Raw genomic sequence first — 22,347 nt, 5'->3', positions numbered from 1 at the left:
CAAGTTATAAAGGACTTGTGAAGCAGCAAAGGACACAGCTTTGCTGATAAGTCTGTGTGGCCTGAAACCAGTTTTACTTGTCCTGAGTATTACTCCAGTAGTGCTAATCTACATACCCTTCCTTACACGTGTAAGAGACTGTGTTTCCAAAAGTGAAGTTACTTCCGTTGATGACCGCATCTTTGATGGCAGGAGGGGGTCCACAAGAGACAATGCTGCAAGCTGGAGGTGTGTTGTTCCAGCTCCCTGAAGATTCACAGACAAGTACAGAGGGTCCCTGAAGGCTGAGACACAAAGATCATTATTAAGGCCATCATTTCAGTTAGTGAGGAACTGAGAGCTAAAAGGAACCTTGCTCCTCACGGACTTCCTGGCCCCAATGAAGCCAAGGGGAGTCACTTCAACAGAAGCCAGAATCTTGCCCTCTGTTCATGAAAAAACACTGCTGATGCTATCACTGGAGCTGGTCTTCAGATCGTTTTGAAGAGAAAGCTGACAATTCATGTGGGGTCTGAACACGCCATGCAAACGTACAGAACTTCTGCTGTAGCTTTGCCCATTTTGAGCTATAACAGAAGGTCATGGGCTGCTTAAATATTTATTTAAGCTTGAAGATTTATTTGTATGCCATCATCAACCATGCCCATCTTGAAAGAACTGAGACCTGATTCACTCAAGGACTCTAACACTACCTTCACTCAGAAAACTGAAGGAAATTCTGCAGTTCGGGTTTGTTTACAAAAAGGCATTCGGTTCATTCAGGACAAAAAGGACTTTGCTTGATTGAATGGCCACATACATTTGAAGTTAATGATATTCTTTGGTCTCCTTAGCTAACGAAACACAGCAATGCATGGGTACACAAGGTAGGACTCAATCATCTAAAACAGGCATTGAACACCATCCTGAGATGACCTGGGGCATCCCCTGGTCTCCAGCAGCCATGTCAGCTGGCTGTGGTCCCCAGTAGGTCCCATGTCATATCTGCACAGGTGTCTCCAATTCCCTAGAATTCATTCTTAAATGATACTAGGCACCCATGTTTAGGCTTACTGAATTGTGCTCTGGGGTTAAAGGAAGAGAATGACATTGACCTGTTGAGTCCTTATAGATGAGGCATAGGTCCCTCTTAGGGCAGTGGTCTCTGCCCCCATTCAGGAATATGGGTGAGGCAAAAAGCACATAAATGTGCCTGCAGGAAGAGACTGGGCACACCCTTAGGCCCAGACACAACATGTAAGAGGGACATGATGTGGGAGGGCTTTCCTTTGAGTGGTGACCAAAGGACAGAGGACTTCTCTCACAAACCTAGGCTAGACAGGTAAAGGGAAAGACTCACAACTGATGTGATATTTATTGCCCGGATGTCCCGACTCCACAGTCAAAAAACTCATTCAAATCAGTAAAAGCACTTATTCAGTTTAGCAGGGTAAAACTTAGCCCACACTTTGGATCTACGACCTACTGTTACACTGTGCTGCAGCTCAGGTACCCATTTATATTAGCATTATTAAAACATTCACCAGATGAGTATGCCTCATCTACCTGCCTGCATCTGGAAAAGTGGGTGCCTGCAGCAGGAGAATGCAGAAGAAAATCAGACCTAAATAGGTCCATATAAGCTTATGTCACAGCACAGCTGCTAGAGGGACAAGCAGATTATCAAGGACAAGCAGTAGCTTGTAATTAAAATTAAATCCCTGCATATAGCATTCGTGTATTCATTTTTAATTGCAGCTTGTTAAAAATGTGTTTACAACATAATTGATTTATGAATGTAAAACAGAAAAAAAGCTTAAAATAAATAACTATTATATACTTTTCTAGAAGTACCTGAATAACTTCCAGAAGGTTCTTTGACCAGCATGTTAAGGGCATTGTGAAACAACAGCAAAAATAATATTGTATGTGCACTAAAGATAATTAGGCATATGATAGTCATTAAAAATGAATGACAACTTCCAAACATAATGACAACCGATTTCTGAGCATTCAAAATACGCATTTGAGCTTGATGGTAAAGTAAAAGCATTACATATATATATATGGCAGACACTGAGTGACCTTCTTGCAGCTGCTCCAATTTGTATGTAATACAGAAAGTACCTCAAATATTAAAAAGTCTTTTAAAATTTTATTTTACTATTTTATCTGTGAGCCATCATCCCAGCCTTGATTATTACAGACATAAGTAAGACATTCCAGCAAGTCTTTTTATTCAACAAGCATATTGTCTGTATCTGACTCAGGAATGTTCCTGCATTTACCTGTATCCACTGTCACACGTGTATGATACATAGGAAAGGTAGGTTGTGCCAGTGAGCATGTATTTTCCATTGCTGATGTCTTCTGGGCTAGGACACGTTACTATTTCACAGGAAGGGGGAGGATGATTCCAAACGCCACTAGCAAGGCACAGAATTTCCTTTGCACCCACTAAGTTGTAGCCATCATTGCATCTATGTTAGAAGAAAAGAACCACTATCAAACACATAGCCTTTTATTCACAACATTGTCACCAGCCTCCCCTTTGCTTTCTATGTCCACACCAACGTTCACTGTAGAGCACAGAGAGTTAGCACCGGAGTAAACATTCAACTTGGCTAGTTTTCAACAGTTTTATCCACATGTCTTTCCATTATTTTTATCCTGCTTTGTCCTCTCCCTCTGTTTATTTCAATCACTCTTTGAGTTCAGCCACACTTTCTCATTTGTTGCCAGATTCTCAATGAATTATTAATGTAGCATCCCAAACATACTGAATTCCTACCTGTATATCACCTTATTGCGGTATGTAAAATTTGAGCCCCAAATGGCACCGTTCTCTGGAACAACTGGATCACCACAGGATACAGCTTTAAAAGATGGGATCACAAGAGAGGTTGATATAACACAAATCAAAGAGAACCAAAAATCAGGATTGCTGTGTTTTCACTAAATGGGTGTGGAGAGATCTAAAGCCCTTAGCAACACTGGGTTTTTGGCTAAGTTATAACTGATTTAACACTTTTGGGCTCATGATCTGTCTTCAAACCTACTGAGAAGTTTGACTAACTGGAAATAGATAGGTGAGACTGTTCCACAATCTACAGGCTTGACTGTCAGGAGGACTCCACATCCATCTCAAAATTACTTTAGTTTGTTCTTTCCCACTGCTTCATTTTACCCTGTTGCTTCACCTTATTAGTCATGGTTTTCTAAGGAAACAAGTTTCGCAGTCATGCCATGTATATGCACGTGTACCAGCCTGTCCTCCCTGTTTGCTTTTCCACTGAAACACAATTAATGGTCTTTAAGATATTAAGCTCCCACAAGTTCCTTGAAAACAGGGGGCTGGGTGGAGAAGAAAGACGCTTTCAATGCTTACTGTAAGAAAGGCAATGATATCATTCTTTGAGACTTTGGAGAATCTGCATAAGAGAGTGACACTGTGAATATGGTAACTGTTGGAAAAGCTTCAGTTGGTGCTTACATCTCTTTAGACAACAGAGATTTCAACCCTGAGACCGAAGTCCCCAGGGCCAAGGTTTCATTAGCTCCTCTGCTCTCTGAACTACTTCTCTCTCTTACTTTCCACCTCTCTAACAATGCACATTACAATCAACCTTCTCCCCAAGAACAATACCTTTACAATATGGTATTGGGTGGCTCCACTCTCCAGACTCCAGGCATGTAACTTTAGTCATTCCTGTCAGCTGAAACCCTTCTTCACAGGAAAAAGTTACTTCACTGCCAACACTGTAAGTGTCCCCATAAAAATGACCATTCTCTGGGTTTCCCGGATTATAACATTTCACCGGTTCTGAAAAGGAAGAGAGACAACTGACTAATAGCATGACTAAGTATCAGGTCTTATAAACCAGATGCTGGAGACATCCTCAGGAATTTCATGAAAAGTAAGAAGGCAGAACATGTGCAAAACACCCATAAGTAATCTTCAGGTTTGCCAGATTTCCTCTGGTCTATATGCAAGTGAGAGGCACTGAAGGCTGATGCTAGTAAGCTAATTTCAATGCAGAAGAGTTTGCATTCACAGTTTGAACACTCTTTTTGCATTTATTGTCAGAACAAACATATCTCACAGTTGTTTTTCCCTCCCTGAGGGAAAACTGACTGCAGCACACCCAGCCCTGAGCTGGAAATCAGCTCAGTTGCTTTCTGTCCCAACTTCAGCCACTGTCTTGGCATCTTCTTGCAAAGCTACCTTGCTTAATGTTTCCATGCAATAGGCAGCTTAACTCCTACTCAGATGCCTATCGTCAGATATTTCTTCTTTTCATAGCTCTGCTCTGAGAAGTGACACATAAGTAGTGGCATGTGGCTTTCCCAGGTCTTAAGCATATGTGCTCCATTTAGCAGGAAAATGTTTTTGCATGTGTCTGTCTCCTAACCGGCATCCCTACGTCCTAATGATAGTTTTGTCCATAGAGACAGGTGTGCTCTCAAGAAACAAAAGGAGGCCCTTCATCATGCTCTGATTTAGGCCAAAGTGATCTGGAGAAGAGGGCACGCTTGCACCATCCCTCCTTAGATATCCATCCCTGGCAACTGTCCTCCACAGGGGGAGGCAGGATATTGGCCTATAAAGAACCTTGGAAAGGCTAGCTTGATGTTTTTCTCTCCCATACCTGCACATTTTTTACCATCTCCTGTGTATGGAGGAATGCAAGTGCAAACATAGGATCCATTTGTGTTAAGACAAGATGCATGCTCATCACAGTCTGATCCGACAGCACATTCATCAACATCTACAAAAAAAAGAAAAAGACACAATGAAGATGTTGCTTGGTTGGTACTTGTAATAAACATCTGCTTCAAATTTCTGTCTCACTGTCAGAAGGAATTTCTTTAATTAGTATAATTAAGAATCACTCTTAATTCAATCACATCTTTGATGCACTAGTAGAAAGACGCAATATTTATGCATTCTGGTAAATTTATGATAAAATATTATAAAACCATGGAAAAGTCAGAGACCCCTCTATTATCCTTTTGCCAGTGTTTCCACAAAAAGTATTTTGTTTCCAAGTAGTAGATGAACAGACATCTCAGTTCATGTGCTGTTATCTGCTGGTTTGTACAGACACTAGGAAGGAGGACTCTTTTGCATTAAACACTTTGCTAGGAAATTCTTTGTGCCTCAAACTTCCCACCGGTAAGGCAGGAAAACTTAGGCAAGAGGGGAACGACTTTGAACATAAAACACAAGAAGAGTCCAGTTTTTGTGGAACAGAATTTTGCTAGAATAAGAATGAGAAGTACCTGCAGTTGCCAGAAAGGTTAAAATGATTTCAAAATGTCTTAGTTATTATGATTAATTATTTATATGACAATAGTGCCTAGAAATGCCAATTGATGATTTATGCTCCATGTGGCTCAGTACTGTACAGCAAACCAAATCCCTGGCTCCAGATCACTTCATATCAGCTTTCAAATCCTGACTGTACAGAAGTGTTCTTGGTATGTAAACAATGAGTCATAAATTGTGAGGGGTCAATTTGGAAGCATCTCATTGAAAAATGCCAGCATCAGGGATTATTCCTCATACAAACCAGAGTCTTAGAGAACAGAACAATTCTTAATTTAAACATCTGCTATAGGACAGCTGTTGAATTGGGTATAACAGGCAAACACATAGCTAGAGTTCTTTGTCCATTTCCAGGCAAAAAATGCAGAGACCATTTCCAGGCAAAAATTGCAGAGCAAATGGAGCAAATAGATTAAAAATTGGTCTATGGCATTGGTGTGCTCATTCTTCACTGCTGAATGAGTCTGGTCAGCATGAAAGAACCAACAACACTCTGAACAGAAACGGTGTTTCTCTCTGATATGCAGGACTAGAAGTGTTAAATAAAATCAAACCAGTTGCCAATTATACAAGCGTCAGGAGAATGCAATGTGATACCACAGCAGAACGGGAAGGGCTGCTCTTCATGTAACGTCTCATATGGTGAGGAAGAGAGGATGGGCACTATGAATCAGATCTGCTCCAGAGCAAAAGGTGTACCATGCTTTGCTGGCACCTGCCTGGAGCATGAATCAGAAAGGCAAAGGGTGGGCCAGGGTGCCAAACCCATTTTTGGTTCCATTTTACACTCTACTCTGCTTTATGAGGTCAAGGCAAGCTGCAAGGTGGGGCACAGGGTGTTTTCTTCCCAACACATGCTCCCTACTGCACAGATGTGGAATTATGTGGACAGCACTGCAGCATCTGTTCTGAGCCTGCTCATCTTTGTGCCATGCTATAAAGTGCAGGGGAGAAAAACAAAGAGTAGAACAACAGACTGCATTGTCTGTTTGGAGGTTCTGAAGTAGTCCTGATGAAAGAAAAGGGATCCTGCTCCACAGGAAATTTTGGCAGAGCTAAAAGGCTATTGGCTTTGCTTTTGTTCATCTTGCATTGAAAAAATGTGTGCTCTACCTACTTGTTTAGACAGAGCAACCAGCCAAACCAAATGTAAATCATGTCAAGCTGTTACCCTGTAACTCACACATTAGGCATGATTAAAACAGCAGCTTACGAAGCAAGTCAGTTACAGCTAGCTAGTGGATTTCAGTGGGAATTTGTTGGAGAGATGGTCCTACAAGACCTGTCCTTCCTGGTCCTTTGTGTGCAATACAATGCTACAGGCTCTCTCAGCTTTCAGATCCTGCAGCTGCATCTGGTATGTCAGATTCCTGATCAAGAAATAAGTTATGGTGTGGCAAATGTGTGAACTGTGGACCTAACTGTGTTCCCAGACTTCTCAATGCTGCAGCTGCTTGCTGATAGGCATGCTGAAGCACAGGGAGATGCACAGGTTAGAAACAGAGGATGCAAGGTCTCTAGGGCTAAAAGAACCTGGAAGGAGAGAGGGAATACAGGCTGAGAGTAAGAGCCTGTATTTACTGAGGCTTACTGAGTAGGAACATAGAGTTTGGGACATATAGAGGGATGGAGAGGGGAAGGTGACAAGATGTTGAACACTGGATTTCAGTAGCACGAACATTTTGGAGCGTGATTCCTCAGATTCTGAGCAGCCTGCTCAATACCAGAACCCAATCCCACCCAAACCCAAAGGCACAAGAGAAGCACAGGATCACCAGCCCATGCAGCCACATGTATGGCGTATCTCACCAAGGCAAGATGGTGAAATGCCATTCCAGCTCCCATTGTCTGTGCAGAACATCCTGGAGTCCCCCAACAAATAGTAGCCATTATTGCACTGATAGGTAACAGTACTGCCAGCGAAAAAGTCCTCGGCTGAATAAAATCCATTTTCTAAAGGAGGAGGCACTCCACAGCTGATCCCTGAAACATGAGTGAAAAGAGTGCACAGATATTAGCAGATCAGACACAGGAAGATTAACTTAAGTGTAATTCCACACCAGAACCACCACTAGAGATTTATTCTCTGTGACAACTGTGGTATTGTGTCCACCAGAAGGCCCAAACCTTTTCTGAGGTAACTAATTGATTCTGGCTCCAGGGGAGAGTCTTGTTCTGTGGACACTTGTCGAACAGTGACTGAGCAGGACTCTTCAGCTCCTGCCATTCTGCTAGCCCTGGAGGAGAGGTCTGTGATGCAACACTAAGGTCTGAGTAGATGCCCTTCACTTACAAGAAACTTTCCCGATGATCAAATGGTCCTTAATGAGTTTTAAGGAAAAAGAGAAATAAATTTGCTCTCAGGCAGGTTCCTGTTATTTCCCTTCCCTATTGCTGAAAAACAAGCTCAGTGTTACTGTGTTTAAACACTGCAAAGTTGGCGAACAGGTTACTGCTGAGTGGTTGAAGAACAGTATAAATCTGAGACCAGGGAGTGTATGAGTGGTGGAGAGACCGGAACTGACCTCATATACATGCACAGGCAAATCACTTCAGCTATAGTAAATAATTTCTTCTGATCCCAGCTCTGCCAGCAGAAGGTGTCACTGTACCTAGCTGCCGGAGGTTGCTATCTATTCTAGCAGAGTTGCTCCTGTGAATCCTCGTTTCAATCAGAATGACAAGAACTTACTCTGGTGGTTACACAGCCCATCTTTGTAACTACATGGATTGCAGCAATTCCTTGCTTCCCAGACATTTGCAAAGATCGAACAATAGACACTTTGTGCAGAGCCCACTGTGATGGAGGCTATAGCACCTGCTAAAGAGAGCCTGTAACAAGGACACGCTGTCAGGGGTTGGGGACAGGAAGATTTGGGGATCTTTGGAAGCAGGAGAAGGATCCTGGTAAGTAAAGGTAATCATTACAATCATTACAAGCCTGATTTACTCAGTAGAAGAACATTTTCTGACCAGGCCACTATGAATCCTGCAGCTGTTTATGCAGGAAATAGCTACTTTCGTCCCACTTTTATCGATCAGATACTTGTGGAACCGGCTGAGAAAGGTCAGTAAGTCTGACCCTTGGTCGTTCAGCACGTTTGCGGCAGACCAACCCTGTTCTCTCTGAGTTCTGTGCTCAAGGAGGAACATTGCCTGCTCCAACACAGAGAAAACAGACAGCAACACCAACAGAATTTTGGTGCCCTGTCATTGATAAAACACCAAAATACCAAAAAGGGATAAACACCAAAACACCGAAAAGGAGCAAAGCTGTCTCTGCCACTGAAATTAGGCTCTGCCTAAGAGGGCTTACTTTTGGGTAATCCTCACACACATGTTATTCTTTAGGCAGAAGAGGAGATCTGTGTTATGAGCAACTGAATAAAGGGGAAGAAAGAACAACCACATCAAATCTAGTTCAAACTATAAAAAAGATTTTAACCCACACAAAAATGAATTTTCTCCAAATTGAACAGTTTTGGGATCATGCATGCTTGCTTCTGGAGCAAACTTACTACTATGCTGAAATGAGAAATACAGTCAGCTCCAACATGTACAACTGCAGTCAGACGTGCAGTCACAATACAGGAGGACAAATGAAAGGAGAAAATAGGAGTTAGGAAGGCAGGAACCAAAGAACCTTGTGAACCTAAATGTATGCAGCCCGGTTTCATAAAAGCCTTGTAGCACTTCTCAGTCCTGACAGGATTATCTGTCACCTTTAAAGAAGTTATTCTACAAAATACCTAATGCCAAGGCTTTTATCTCAAACCAGGCATTCTAAGTGATATTTAAAAATCACATAGATATTTTAGCATTTCCTGTGCATCTTCCACATGCCTGGTATCATTGGAGAGAAAAGCTCAGAGCATGAGAGCTCTGATCCAAATAGATCATTTCTGCCATGCACATTTGAAAATGACTGAAAAAGGTGGCAGAACTGGACCACAGGGTAGCTCCATTCAGTAAAATGTAAATTAAGTTTTAAGCATATATGTATATGCTGCAACATGGATGGATTAGATGCTTTGCTGTAGCAGGGATAAATAGGCTGAGAACACTAGTAGGATCTAAATGGAAGCTGAAATTTCCTAATCCTGCCAGCCCATTCAGACAACTCACTTTCACAGCGGGGAAGAGGCCGGGTCCACTGTCCCAGGTTAAGGCAGTGTTGAACGGAGTTGCCCACTATCTGGAAACCTGGGTCACAAGAAAGACTCACTTTTGACCCTGGCTTTAAATCAGCCGAAGAAGCCCGCAGATGTGGTATGGATCCTTGCAAGGCTGGGCAGTCTGTGGACAAAATACATTGCACGGAGTATGAGATGTGGTGCTGAAAGCAATACATTTGTTATCTGACTGTTTGATCCTGTATAAATTTATCCATGAGAAAGTTTGGGGAAATGTTATGCTATTCTATGCCCCGCTCAGATTCAAAAAGTTTTGAGAATCAGCAACATTGAAGATCAGACAAGTAATCCATAAGAAAAGGGGTGAGGAGGCAGCAGATATTATAATACACTCCAATTATTTTTAGTATAAAGGACAAGAAAAACCTTTTTCTGACCCAGCACTGTCTCATTCTTTCAACATCTCAATTCAGGAAGCAATAAATCTCTGTCTGAGATTCCAGTGAACTTTCATTACAAAACCCTGGAATTTGAGGAATGAAGGACTGAATGTTCCAAATGTTAAATTATCAAAATAATTTATTCAAGGCTAGTAGGGCAAAAGCTGCAAGCCAGCACATTTAACCTTACAACACAGTTTTCTTACAATATTGTTCAAAACAAAAAGGGTTCTAGGAAACAAAGTTCTAACCAGCACAAAATATACTCTTGTAGTCTATCTTCACTCTTCCAACAACTCCTGGCAGGAAATCTGGCCAGGCTAGTACATTTCCTTTTTGGAGTTCTTCTGGACAGGATGTAGCCAGAGATTTTACCTATGGATTTAAAACAGGTGATTAGGTGCTGTTTAAGGACCTTGTAGGAAAAGAATGCAAACAAATATTCCTTCCATGCCTGCATGCAACACTGAAACAGATCATTCGGAAAGCGATGCTTTTCCTTTCTAGCACAAGAAGTTTCTGGTCAAACTAATTGCTCTTCTGTATTTATAAGCCAGCTAGTTATAGAGAGGCATGTACTGAAGTAATACCTAAAAGAATATTTGTCATACAAGCAAAACATGAAACGTAATCCTTGAAACAATGTTGTGCTTGCTAGTGGGAAAGAAGAATGTATTTATGTCACAGACAAGGCAGATAGGAGGACACAACCTGAAGAGAAGACCTGATGTATTTGCAGAAAAATGTCAAATGGGAGCCAAGAGGAACTGAAAGTTAAGGAGTGGCATTCCTCAAACAGTGCTATCACAGCACCACATTTAAGGACCAGAAACACAAAAAGGAGCACTAAATGAAGCAGTCTGCTGTTTCCAGGACAAGTGTTTTGTGAATCCAATAAACTAGGCTATATTGTGGTTCTTCAAAACACTGCAGGTAAGACATACCTATACCAATATTATTGTTGGTTTTGGCATTGTCTTCAACTGAGGTAGGACAAGGCCATATCTAACCATATATTGAATGTGAAATGGGAATAGGCAAACTGAGGACAGGACAAAGAAAGGAACACATTTTTAGATCAGCAGCAGGTCAATATCTTAAGAACTGACCTGGTCAAACATCTTTGATAGAAAAGTTTTCCATTTAAAACATAACTTCTTTAATGGAACTACTAGAGGTTTCTTTTGGATTTTTACTAGGGAAAAAAAACCACCCTGAAATGCCAATGGGAAACTTTGAGTTGTTTCCATGTCCTATTTTAATGTCAATTATTTTTTTCAATAAGATTAAAATGTTTCAACTTCCTCATTGTGAATCTGACAACCTATTAAACACAGTAATGTAATCATATTTCTGTATGGCTACCAATAGCAGGAACTTGGGGACCATAAATCCACATGTCACAGAACCATTAAGCTATTCAGACACCAACAGTGAATCCTCGGCAGAAGTAAGAATATGCAGACAGACTCTTATTGATGGGATGTCAAATAAATAGTGACCACGTAGTGGTTCCCTGCAACGAACTCAGATGTCCTGACTGTGCCATTGGCAAAAAAAGGCAGCTGACTAGTTCCATTGGATGCCCAGGGAAATTTCTATTATATAAAAGCATTTTAAAAATGCAAATGAAAGAACCAAGGCTTTGGAATCACTCTGCACTACCTTTGCTCACTGTAACTCCAAGAACAGAAAGGGAACATAGTACCAGGAGGTGCTTAAAAACAATTCTAATTCGTAATATTGGCATAGTACTTTCTATTACATTTCTCCCTATCACGGAAGAAGCAGTTATCTGGCCCATGGAACTACTTAAAATAATATACATGCCCTTAGGAGGACAAAGGTGCAATAAAAGGATAAACAAAAGGATAATTAATCCTCTATTAATGCATCAAAGCCCGAAGTGGTCTATGGAGAAAAGATAGTTATTCAATTAAGAGAACATGTTAGTAATTAGGCTACCAAGCCTACTTCCTACTCCGTGGCTGTCCTGTGCTGGAGGATCATTGCAGTAATTCCCTGGCAGAAAAAAAGGAATGTTTTCTTTAGCTGCATGAAAGAATGAATTAAAAGAGCAAAGATGAGCAGCTCAATAGGCTGTGCACATCTCAGCACAGCCAGCTTGGCCCTGTAGTACACGCAGCATGGCTTCAAGGCAGAGTTAGCTGGTTAAAAAACACAGGTGTGCCAGGCCCATGCTGAGCAGCTGGGAAACTGCCTTTTCCAGAAGGGTGACTGACTTCTGTCCAGTCTCCGGTGGATGAAATCAGCCACTGTGCTATACTGGCTGTCTTTGGGAGGAGGGAAGCTACACCGTGAACCTCACACTGAATTATTCTCACATTCCCTGTCCTGAGCTCCACTGGGGCTGACCAGAGTGCAGAGCCAGCTCAACCGGAGACAAGAGTGACCACACCTGCTTATTCTGTAGCTGTTTCAAAGATCTGACTTCAACTGTCTGTGCTGATGTGAACTGCTTAGGCCACGAGCTGCAAACAACCTGCACGGAAAATGCCCTACTGCGGGCCAGGGGAGTGTGGGAATCATTTCTTCCAAGCAGTATGGAGGGCAGGAAAGGACCTCACGACAACTCATATTTCTACTGCTCCCTACTCAACAACAAACAGCCAGAATGTTGGTTTACCTATACAAAATTATTGTGTGAATGGATGGGCAACTAAAGTGGATTTAGCTTTTGTTATTCACTTGGCAACATATTTTCTTGCCCCGGTTTCCTTTATGGCTGAGAACAGGAAAATAAGACTTACTGAATAGTTGCAGCTGGCTAGAACATAACTGATAATAAAAGAGATAATGATAGTGATTTACTACCCCAATCTCTAAAAACAAATGAGGTAAAAAATTAATAGGAAGCTTACTTGGCTCAGTTCCCTGTCTCTGTCACATCCGTCTTCAGATTAAGAATATGGATACCATAAATGAAAGGTAGGATTTTCTTCCTTGCCCTAACTGTATGACTGCTGAAGCCAATAGGAATTTTACCAAGCCTGTCAAGAGCATTAAAGACAGGCCAGTACTGAGAAATTTTCTAAGTGGCCTTAGAAAATCCCACTTAAATTCTTCACCAGTGTCCTGTAAAATCATGTGTACTAATTGTTCTCAGCATTGCTCTTGTACATGAAAACCCAAAGATTTGACTTGCAAATGCAGCACTCGGTGACCCAAAAGGCAAAGAAAAGTACCAGATTGCTGGTACTTCTGAACCTAGCAGAAAGCCAAAGACATAAAGACAGGAAGAGAGAAACAGAGGAGACATTTGGATGATAGAAGCAAAGATTCTGATTATATTCTTTTCAATTTCCTGTTAATTTTATTATTTTTTTATTTGGACCATGGATAACAAATAGTGATAAATAAGCAAACAGTAGTAAAACTGTAAAAATACATCAAAACAAAAACTTTTAATCACAACCCCTTTCCTCCCAAGAAATGCCTCTGACTTTGAACATTAGTCCTTGCTGTTTAGGCTTTTCTAACAGTTTCAGGAAAGGCTGAGAGAGCTGGGCCTGTTTAGYCTGGAGAAGAGAAGGCTGAGAGGGGAGCTTATCAATGTGTACAAGTATCTGAAGGGAGGGTGTCGAGAGGATGGGACCAGACTCTTTTCAGTGGTGCCGAGCGACAGGACGCGAGGCAACGGGCACAAACTGAAACACAGAAAGTTCCATCTGAACATGAGGAAAAACTTTTTCACTGTGAGGGGTGACAGAGCACTGGAAGAGGTTGCCCAGAGAGGTTGTGGAGTCTCYTTCTCTGGAGATATTCAAAACCCGCCTGGACGCGATCCTGTGCAATGTGCTCTAGGTGACCCTGCTTGAGCAGGGGGGTTGGACTAGATGATCTCCAGAGGCCCCTTCCAATCTCAACCATTCTGTGATCCTGTGATTTCTGACCTTCAGGATTGAAACACTATTTATTATCTTTATCTATGACCAGGAGCAGGTGATGGAGCACAATCATCAAGTTTACAGATGATGCCAAACTGTGGGACCAGTCAGCATGCTCAAGGATACAGCTGCCATCCAGAGGGACCTCAACACACTGGAGGAATGGGCCAACAGGAACCCCATGAAATTCAACAGGGACAAACTGGAAGGAAAAATCCCTACAATGAAACAGGCTGAGGACAACATGGCCAGGGAGCAGCTCTGTGGAGAAGGCCTTGGGTGCTCTGGTGGACAGCAAGCTGATCATGGGCCAGCAGTGCACCCTTGCAGCAACAACGGCCAACAACATCCTAGGCTGTGTGAACAGGGGCACAGCTAGAAGAGAAAGGGAGTGCTTATCCCCTTTCCTTGGCACTTATTAGACTACATCTGGCATATTACATTCCACTGTGGGCTCTTCAGTACATAAAAATCATCAATAAATTGGAACAAGTTCAAGGGAGGCCACCAAGAAAGTCAAGGATTGCAAAATTTTCCCAGTGAAGAGAGACTGGGGCTTGTTCAGCTTGCAGAAGAGATGGCTTCAGGGGCACCTAACAGCAGCCTCCTGGTGCAGGTAGATCGTCAAGGAGATGGAGCCAGGCTCTTCAGAGCAGTGTGTGGTGGGAGAGTGAGATAGTAGTCATAAACTGAAGTGGGAGGTCCCATTTGGACCACTTCCACTCTGAGGACAATCAGCCACTGGAACTGTCTCCCAGAGAGGTTGTAGGATCTCTGTCCTCGGAGGTTTTCAAGATCTGACTAGACAAAGCCCTGAGTCCCCTGTCTGATTTCAGTGTTCACCCTGCTAAAGCAGGAGGTTGGATTAGAGACCTCCCATGGTCCCTTCCATCCACAGTAATTTTGTAATTCTGTGAAAGTTTAGCATCAAACTTGTATTTTTGGTACCTGAAAAAAAGAAGCCTAATATTCAGTGATGCTGATCATTCAGACTTTTCCCTGAATGATATAGTTCAGAGATTTTATATACTGTCTAATGTATTGGCTTAAATTCTGATGCCTTACCTCTGAAGTTTTACCAATGCCTTCACATGGCAGCATGAGGGAATTGAAACTTGTAAAGTAAGCCCTGAGCTCATTTCATACAGTTTTCTCCCTCTTCTAACAGGATTACTAGCTTTTGTGTGTCTTCATTTTTCTTTCAAAGACATTTAATATAGAAAGGCTCAGTCAAAAAAAGATGGTGACTTCAATGTTGATTTTACCATACCTAGGCTTGCTTAAAGCTACTACACTTACTACACTAAGCTTATAACCCTAAGCCAAGGCTTCTTCTTGTCCCCACTGACTTCTGTGCAAACAGTAAAGTCTATCCAATAAGCTAACTTGGAATGCATTTTCATGTGTTCATCCTATGCTCAGAGCCCTGTGCTCAAACACTGCAGTAAGGACTTACCTGCTGTGGGGACAGGACATGGTCCCAAATGTTGAGCTGACTGATGGAGCCCACAAAAGATTCGGCTGGGTTGAATCCTTCTCCCTTCTGATCTTGTTCTTGTCCCAGTACTAGAGCACCTCCACCTAAACTCAGAGACAATTAGAACAGGGATAGGAAACAAAGCCTCACAGCAGGTATCCCCACAGAAGAACTTTTTAAAAAAGTTTTCTAGCTCATATTACTGAGGTTTTATAAAGCAGAACACCAGCCACCTTCAACAAACTCGCCCAGCAAACTTCTGGGAAGCCTTATTCTAGATTGAGGTGAGTGAGCATAAAAATTAGGAAGTGATCCTCAAACAGGAATAAGCATTAGTTGCTCCCACAAAACCATTCTGAAATCAGTTCAGAACAGGCTCCTTTACAGACTAAACTCTGTCACCACCAAAACAAGTGGTCTACTACTTTACCCTAGAAATAGTCACTTAGTCTTCACTGAGGCTGAGTAAGGGAACTATCCTCATAAACAAAAAGAGCAAACATGAGCACTGTATAAATGCTGAAAACCTGAAAACATACTAGAAACATCAAAATAAGCATATCCTTGCACGCAAAGCAAACTCTGTAATAAAAAAAGGAAAAAGGAAAAAGATCTGGTGTAATGTAAATAAAGCATACCAGGGATTTTTGAGCCGACTGAGAGCCCACTGCCTCCATCAGACAGCTTTCCATCAATGTACACTTTCCATGCCCCATCCGTGCATGTCCATGTGACTGCAATGTGATGCCAGTTACCATCGTTTACTGAAGGACAGTCTGTGATCCTCTCTTTCCCATTTACATAAAGAACCCAGCTGCATGGAGAAGGAAGATGAAGGCATACTCAGTTGTTTGCAGCAACTTGAAGAGTACAGCCTGTCCCACACTACCCAAAGAAATGTCGTTTGCTAAACGGGGTAACTTTGTCCACCTCGTACACAAAATCTCTCTTGAAATATCTGTAGTCTTTGAGAGAACTTGGAAGTGACTATTATCATATGCAAAGTATAGTGAAATAAGTAATGTGTTCTGCACCACAATGTGAAGACTCAAGTTATGGTTGTATAGAGGATTCTTAAACTTGTCCCTTGATCCATCTCTGCATTGAGAATCATACCTACAAGTACTCTGAGTGCTGAGCTCCAGTTTTACCCCGTCATTGATTCAATTCTTTTAAATATGCTGTAAATATAATCCAAAGGGAAATACCCTGTTTTCTAAACTTCACATTGCTTTCTTGCTGTTACTCTTGTATTGGCAAAAAGTGAAGGAAAGAAAGTAACAGAGAAAACAACACAAGGGGGCAACTTCAGCTACAAAGTTTGGATCCAAATTCGCCTACCCCAAAATAGGCAAAGCTGATATTCAGACTTTTGGATTGTACTTTCTCTATCAAGTAAAGACAGGTGCAAGCTAGAGAAAAGCAGATTTGTGATTTACCCATTGTAATCTGTCAGGAGAAATGCATTATCACTTCCATTTTCCACTGCATAAGAAATGGGAGTCCCATAGTTTGTGGTGTCAGTGGATTTCATCCAGAATGTACAGGTGATGTCACCAAGAGATGGGAGAACACCATCAAACATGACATATCCATAGATGCCAGAGACTTCAAAATCGAGATTGAAACCAGAGGACTGTTCTGCAACAAAGAAGAGTTTTTAGAGCTATATTCTTACAAACACAGAAACAAATCAAATGCAATCTAACCAAATGCAGTAAAATGGAACATAACCCATCTACAGAAATACTTCACTTTAAATTGGTCAGAGCTAGAAGAATGTATACCAGCCTGGCACCAGCCAGCCCATAGAGTTTTCCAAGGCTAGAGAACACAGAGCATTTGGAAAAATACAACTGGAAAAGGAGCTGATAGTCTAACAGAGAATGAACATGAACCTTGTATAGCACTGGATATGCTTTTCACCCTCTGCCCATGAACGTACAAATCCATCTGCCCATCCATCAGCCCAAAAGGGCATGATCATTTGTTTTCATTTCATCCATAAGAACCAAGATTTAAAAAAATAAAGAAAGAGAAAGAGAGAGAAAGATGACTTCTGCTCTGGAATGACTGAAATACACTGCACTGATACGAACAGCACTCCCGTGGTGCTCACATTTAATGCAGAGTGACATGGTTTATAGCAAAGTTCAAAGACCACTGTGTGCAAATATACCAGCTAAAGCTCTCCTGAAAGCTGGGTGCTATTTAAACTTAAACATAAGATGTGATCTAAATGACCCATATGTCCTCCACTATCTCTGTAGAAACCAGTGCAGGTCCTCAGCTTCCATCTGAAGATCCATCAGCTACAGGTACAAGACAGTACAATTTTTATGGGTTGGCTGAAAGACAGAGTTGAGCCCCATGGATGTGCAGTGTAACTGCACAGCCATCCAGTGAGTTGAACCAGGTGAGTATAAGGCTTGTTTTGCCCCACTGTAGGGAACTTGATTTTCTTAGTACTTTTGAAGCTGAGACTACCATGCCCTCATCTTTAACCTTGCGATGCCAAGTTCTAAACAAAATAAAAGAAACACAAAGAGCTAATTAACTGAGATATACAGAGCAAATCCAAATTAAATTTGACAAGCCTTCTTGGTATTAAAAAGATAGACCTGTGCCTTTACAAAAAGAGAAAGGAATAAAAATATGATCTAGCACACAGGCTGTTACTTGTTTGCAATTACGATTACAATAGCACTGCAGTCACACAGGCTCCACTCAGATTCTCAGAGACCCACTACACCTAGCTGCTTTCTGGGGAAGCTGTATAAAACCAATTCAGCCAGTGCAAATCTTGCCCAGACACTTAATCAAGCCGCCTTTTTCTGACACTTTGGTCCTGTGTACCTGTTTCACACCTGCTGCCTGTAAAGCCAGGGGGACATTTACAAACGTACGAGTTCAAGGCATCCACACAGGTGGCTTGGTTTAAGCAGGGACTGGAGTCACAGTCATTGATGTTCACTTCACAGTTCAGTCCTGTGTATCCTGTTACACACAGACACCTAAGGAGAAGAGAAACATACTTCAAATATGGCAGCTGTGATAACAAAAAATCCTTGCCACGAGGCCCGTTCCCACCAATGGGAATGGCATATACTGAAAAACCTGCAGAACAGATACTACAGAGTTTTATTTTGGATGCTCCTTTTAAGTATGACTGAGCTGCAGTTTTTCTTCTGGAGAAGGACAATAAAATATTTAAATGTAGTAACTGCATAATTTCATATGAAATTGGGAGAGACTTGGGAAAGTGGATTTCTTTTGGCAGAACAATACTCAGATCTCTCACACGGTACATGTCTTGCAGTCCTACCATGCTGACACATCTAACCCTGCACATTCTCCTTGCTGTCTATCTCAGCATTTTCTAAGAGGTGAGGACACCAAGATTTTTCTTCTCTTTTAAAATCTCCTTTAGAGTGCATAAGGGGTCCAATTATCGGATCAGGCTGTTGAGCCCTTTGCTGAAATCTAAGAAGGCCCAAGCACCACAACATATCTGGCTTCTCACACTCCATTATAGCAATCATCTGTTTTTCACCTGAAGCTGTTGATACCATCTCTGCATGTAGCCCCGTTCCTACAGGGTCTGCTGAGACACTCATCGATGTTTCTTTCACACAAGATACCAGTAAAACCCGGAAGGCACTTGCAGGAGAAACTGCCGATGCGGTCCTCACAAACAGCCCTATTAAGACACGGGTTTGAAAGGCATTCATTGACCTCCACTTCACAATGAGCACCTGAGAAGAAAAGAACAAAGTCACGGCTCCGCCTTGCTTTAATCTGAGAAAGAAGGTCACAAAACCATTCCTGGCTTCTGAGGACTCTTGCCAACAAATGATTTTATGGGAAATGGCAAATATCAGGGTAGTTATGCAGGTTCTGGATTTACTCTATTAACTGAGGGAAAGTGGCCATAGAAGAGTTACAGGAATCATTTTTGCAGTTGCATAAATGAACACTCAGCGTGACGTTGGGAGTCTAAACAGATATTGCCAATTATGTGAGTCATTTAGGCTGAATCAGGAAAGCACCTAAGAAATGAGCAACTAATGAGAAGCTGCGACAAAAGAAATTAAGCTGGAAGCCTAAGTCTACAGTGAAATGTAAAAGCCAAACACATGGGACTTCGGGATTTTTGCTGGGAAGGAGGCTCCATGTTACAAGCATAGAAGAATGGATGGGAGTAGTTTTAATATAGACAACTTTGTCCAAAGCTGTGCCACAGAGTAAGTTCACAGCAAAGCTAGGAAGAGGAAACATATCACCTAATACATCCTTCTGAAGTCACACTGTTGCACTACAGGCACTATGGGAAACTACATGGACACAGGGAAGACTAATGCATCCAAATCAATGCACAATATATGCAACGTATAGCAATAACATTGAAATACTTTGGCCAGGGTAGGCAGGCATTTTTCTGGGCAGAAAGAGTGATGGCTGGCTTAAACAAGAAATGGTGTACCTGTGAACCCTTCTGCACAAGTGCAGTGGTAACTGTTCTTGTCATCGACACAATGGGCTCCATTCAAACATGGGCTGGAGCTACATTCATTTATGTCTTCTTCACACAAGAGACCTTCAAACAGCAAGCGTAACATGGCATGATATATCAACACATAGTCAAGACCTGTATGCTGCAGTGACTGGGTTTGGAAGCCAGCGCAGCTCTGTAGTTCCTGTACAATAAAAGGCTACTGAGATCAGATGATAAAACTCCATGTTTGACTGCATTACTGCAAATATCTGCAGAGATCATCTGTGTTATTTAGCTGTTGAGCTGCAAAAGATGCCAAGGCCAGGATTTGTCTTTATAAAGTTTTAAAAATATTCAGCAAGTGTTGCTGTCATAAACGTAGGGCCATAAATGTGAAAAATGAGGGAGGCCATTTTCAGTGGAAAATACTAGGCCTTTTTTTTAAACCTGCTCACAGAATTATCTCCTCAAAAAGCTTACTTCAATATTTAGAAGTTACGATGCTGTTTTGGCAAAGTACTCAAGCATGTCAGTCGCTTCAAAGATTTCAATACCCTGAACATGCTTGCAGGTGAGAGTTAAAAAGACTGAGAACAAAGATATGAAAGACACTCACTTACTAACAGGCCTGCACCTCCATAAATGCTTTGTCTAATCAAGTCACATTCAATTTCATAACAATTTTTCCCTCTGAATTTTCTGCATTCTCTAATCTTTCCTTTTTTTTTCCAGATCAGAACTGTCACAAAACACAAGCACGCACGCACACACACACACAGACCGTCCTTCTTGAATGCTCTTCCTTTTATTTTGAAAACTATTCACATACATTAGGACTTTCCTCTAGCCTGTGGATCCGACTGCTTTTCTGTTGTAATTCTATTAATGTCGGTGAAGCAAGCACAGCCCTTGTGTTGTGTTTTTTCTACTTAGCACAGAAACAATGCCTCTCTGAAGAAGAGCTATGAAGCAATTAAATCACCTGAATAGCCTGGTTGGCAACGGCAAACAAAGGCCCCAATGCCATCTTTACACATCCCATTGTGGTGACAAGGAGATGATTTACACTCATCAATTTCAGTTTCACACTTCAAGCCTAAAATGCAAAACAAAGAACAGAGAACAGAGAGACAAAAATGAAATTGTTCAAAAACACAGAGGTCATGAATACTTAATGTAGGAAAACATCAGACTGATTAATTGCCTGGATTACTAGACATTTTGGTTCATTATCTTTTCTTTAAACTGTGTTTTAACAGAGATCTGGAAGAAAATGCTGTTAGAAAGGTATAATGTAGATCAGGCAATGGTCTGATCAGTTCCAGATGGTAGTACTTAATATTCTATTACAAATAACTGAGACCACTAATTTCTTGATACTAGCTAAATAATATAAATTATCTGTTTGCTTTGGACCAACTGCAAAGCTGACAGGAGAACAGGAAGATGTGGTGGGATTGCCTGTTCATAGTACAAATTTCCAGTTTTTGCTTATCAAAAATAATTGCTAAGCAATAAGATTTTCAAATCCCCAAAGTTTTGTCCAGTGCTGCTCCAGCTGAAGTCTGTGAGACTTTTCATTAACTCCATTAAAAGAAACTCCAGTCAAACTCCCTTTCTGCCAAACACTATATAATTTAGCAACAACGGGAACGATTTGTTTTCTTAATACTTAATGTAGTAAATCTGTGGTGGGCAATCCAATTTGTTAGGCTATATTTTTGCCTTTTACACTGAAATGTTTTGCTCCTTTATGCTTGCTCACATTAAGAGTATGAAGCCATGTTTATTCCTCCACCCACTTCTGACATTTTTACCTGTATATCCAAGTGGACATATGCAAGTATATCCACTTCCCAACTGTTTACATGTCCCATTGTTGTGGCACGGTTCCAGGAAACACTCATGAAAGACCTGCCATAGGCAAGAATGATGTAATTAAAGTAAACATGGAAATACATTTGGAAAGAAATATTCCAATTTTAAACTGCAAACTCCATAGTTATTTTTAAAAAACTGGAAAAAAGCCCTGAGATTAACTTCTAGCTCTTCCCCTTTGTCTCACCTGAGTGTCAACCACTCTTATTTCTAGGGAAAACTGCCAGGAATTTGAATAATTTTTTTAAATGGTCTTTTTTATTTAGCAAAAAGTGATCACCTTCCTAGCTATGACTGACAGCAGACATATTATACCATGCTATATTTCATACAATACTTCTCCAGCATTTCTTTTCCTCTGCTTCCTTTTACATTGATTGATAATGACTTCCTTCAGCTGGTTGTCTTTTGGAACAAAGAGAGGTGAATCTGTGGGGGACTTCACTGTATAGGGTTATTTATTCTCAGATAGCAAATCTGAATTCAACAGAGCCCTTAAGAAAACGGTCAACTACAGTCGTGGGGGATCTGTTTGTCATCTGCCCATATTTTAAACCAGCAGTTCAGACCACACTTATCATCAGTCAACTCTGCTCCTGTAACATAACGTCTCAGCTTGAGATTCATAGAAAGCAGCCTTGTCACAGTTACAGCTAGGGGCTGTGGCAAACATCACTGGAGTAGCTTCTATCACATGAGGACTTGCCT

At 41.4% G+C, this 22,347-nt stretch overlaps 1 protein-coding gene across 1 annotated transcript in view; it reads right to left on the bottom strand.

The window, feature by feature from the left end:
• Positions 1–22,347, bottom strand: part of SVEP1 (sushi, von Willebrand factor type A, EGF and pentraxin domain containing 1) — a 130,549-nt gene that overhangs the window by 31,738 nt on the left and 76,464 nt on the right. Inside the window, exons 21-36 of the mRNA XM_026061554.1 lie at positions 21,579–21,675; positions 20,744–20,857; positions 19,750–19,863; positions 18,820–19,021; positions 18,123–18,280; positions 16,706–16,907; positions 15,905–16,080; positions 15,246–15,370; positions 10,133–10,256; positions 9,434–9,604; positions 7,118–7,291; positions 4,629–4,748; positions 3,626–3,802; positions 2,771–2,855; positions 2,268–2,459; positions 117–284 (exon numbers count right to left, since the gene is read on the bottom strand). Of these exons, the coding sequence (XP_025917339.1) occupies positions 117–284; positions 2,268–2,459; positions 2,771–2,855; positions 3,626–3,802; positions 4,629–4,748; positions 7,118–7,291; positions 9,434–9,604; positions 10,133–10,256; positions 15,246–15,370; positions 15,905–16,080; positions 16,706–16,907; positions 18,123–18,280; positions 18,820–19,021; positions 19,750–19,863; positions 20,744–20,857; positions 21,579–21,675 (2,399 nt within the window). The remainder of the gene's footprint in view (positions 1–116; positions 285–2,267; positions 2,460–2,770; positions 2,856–3,625; positions 3,803–4,628; positions 4,749–7,117; positions 7,292–9,433; positions 9,605–10,132; positions 10,257–15,245; positions 15,371–15,904; positions 16,081–16,705; positions 16,908–18,122; positions 18,281–18,819; positions 19,022–19,749; positions 19,864–20,743; positions 20,858–21,578; positions 21,676–22,347) is intronic.

The sequence above is a fragment of the Apteryx rowi genome, unplaced genomic scaffold, assembly GCF_003343035.1.
Source record: "Apteryx rowi isolate R43461 unplaced genomic scaffold, aptRow1 scaffold_182, whole genome shotgun sequence".
NCBI lineage: Eukaryota > Metazoa > Chordata > Aves > Apterygiformes > Apterygidae > Apteryx > Apteryx rowi.
Note: the sequence above shows the minus strand (reverse complement) of the source record. Positions and strands in the feature narration are given on the sequence as shown.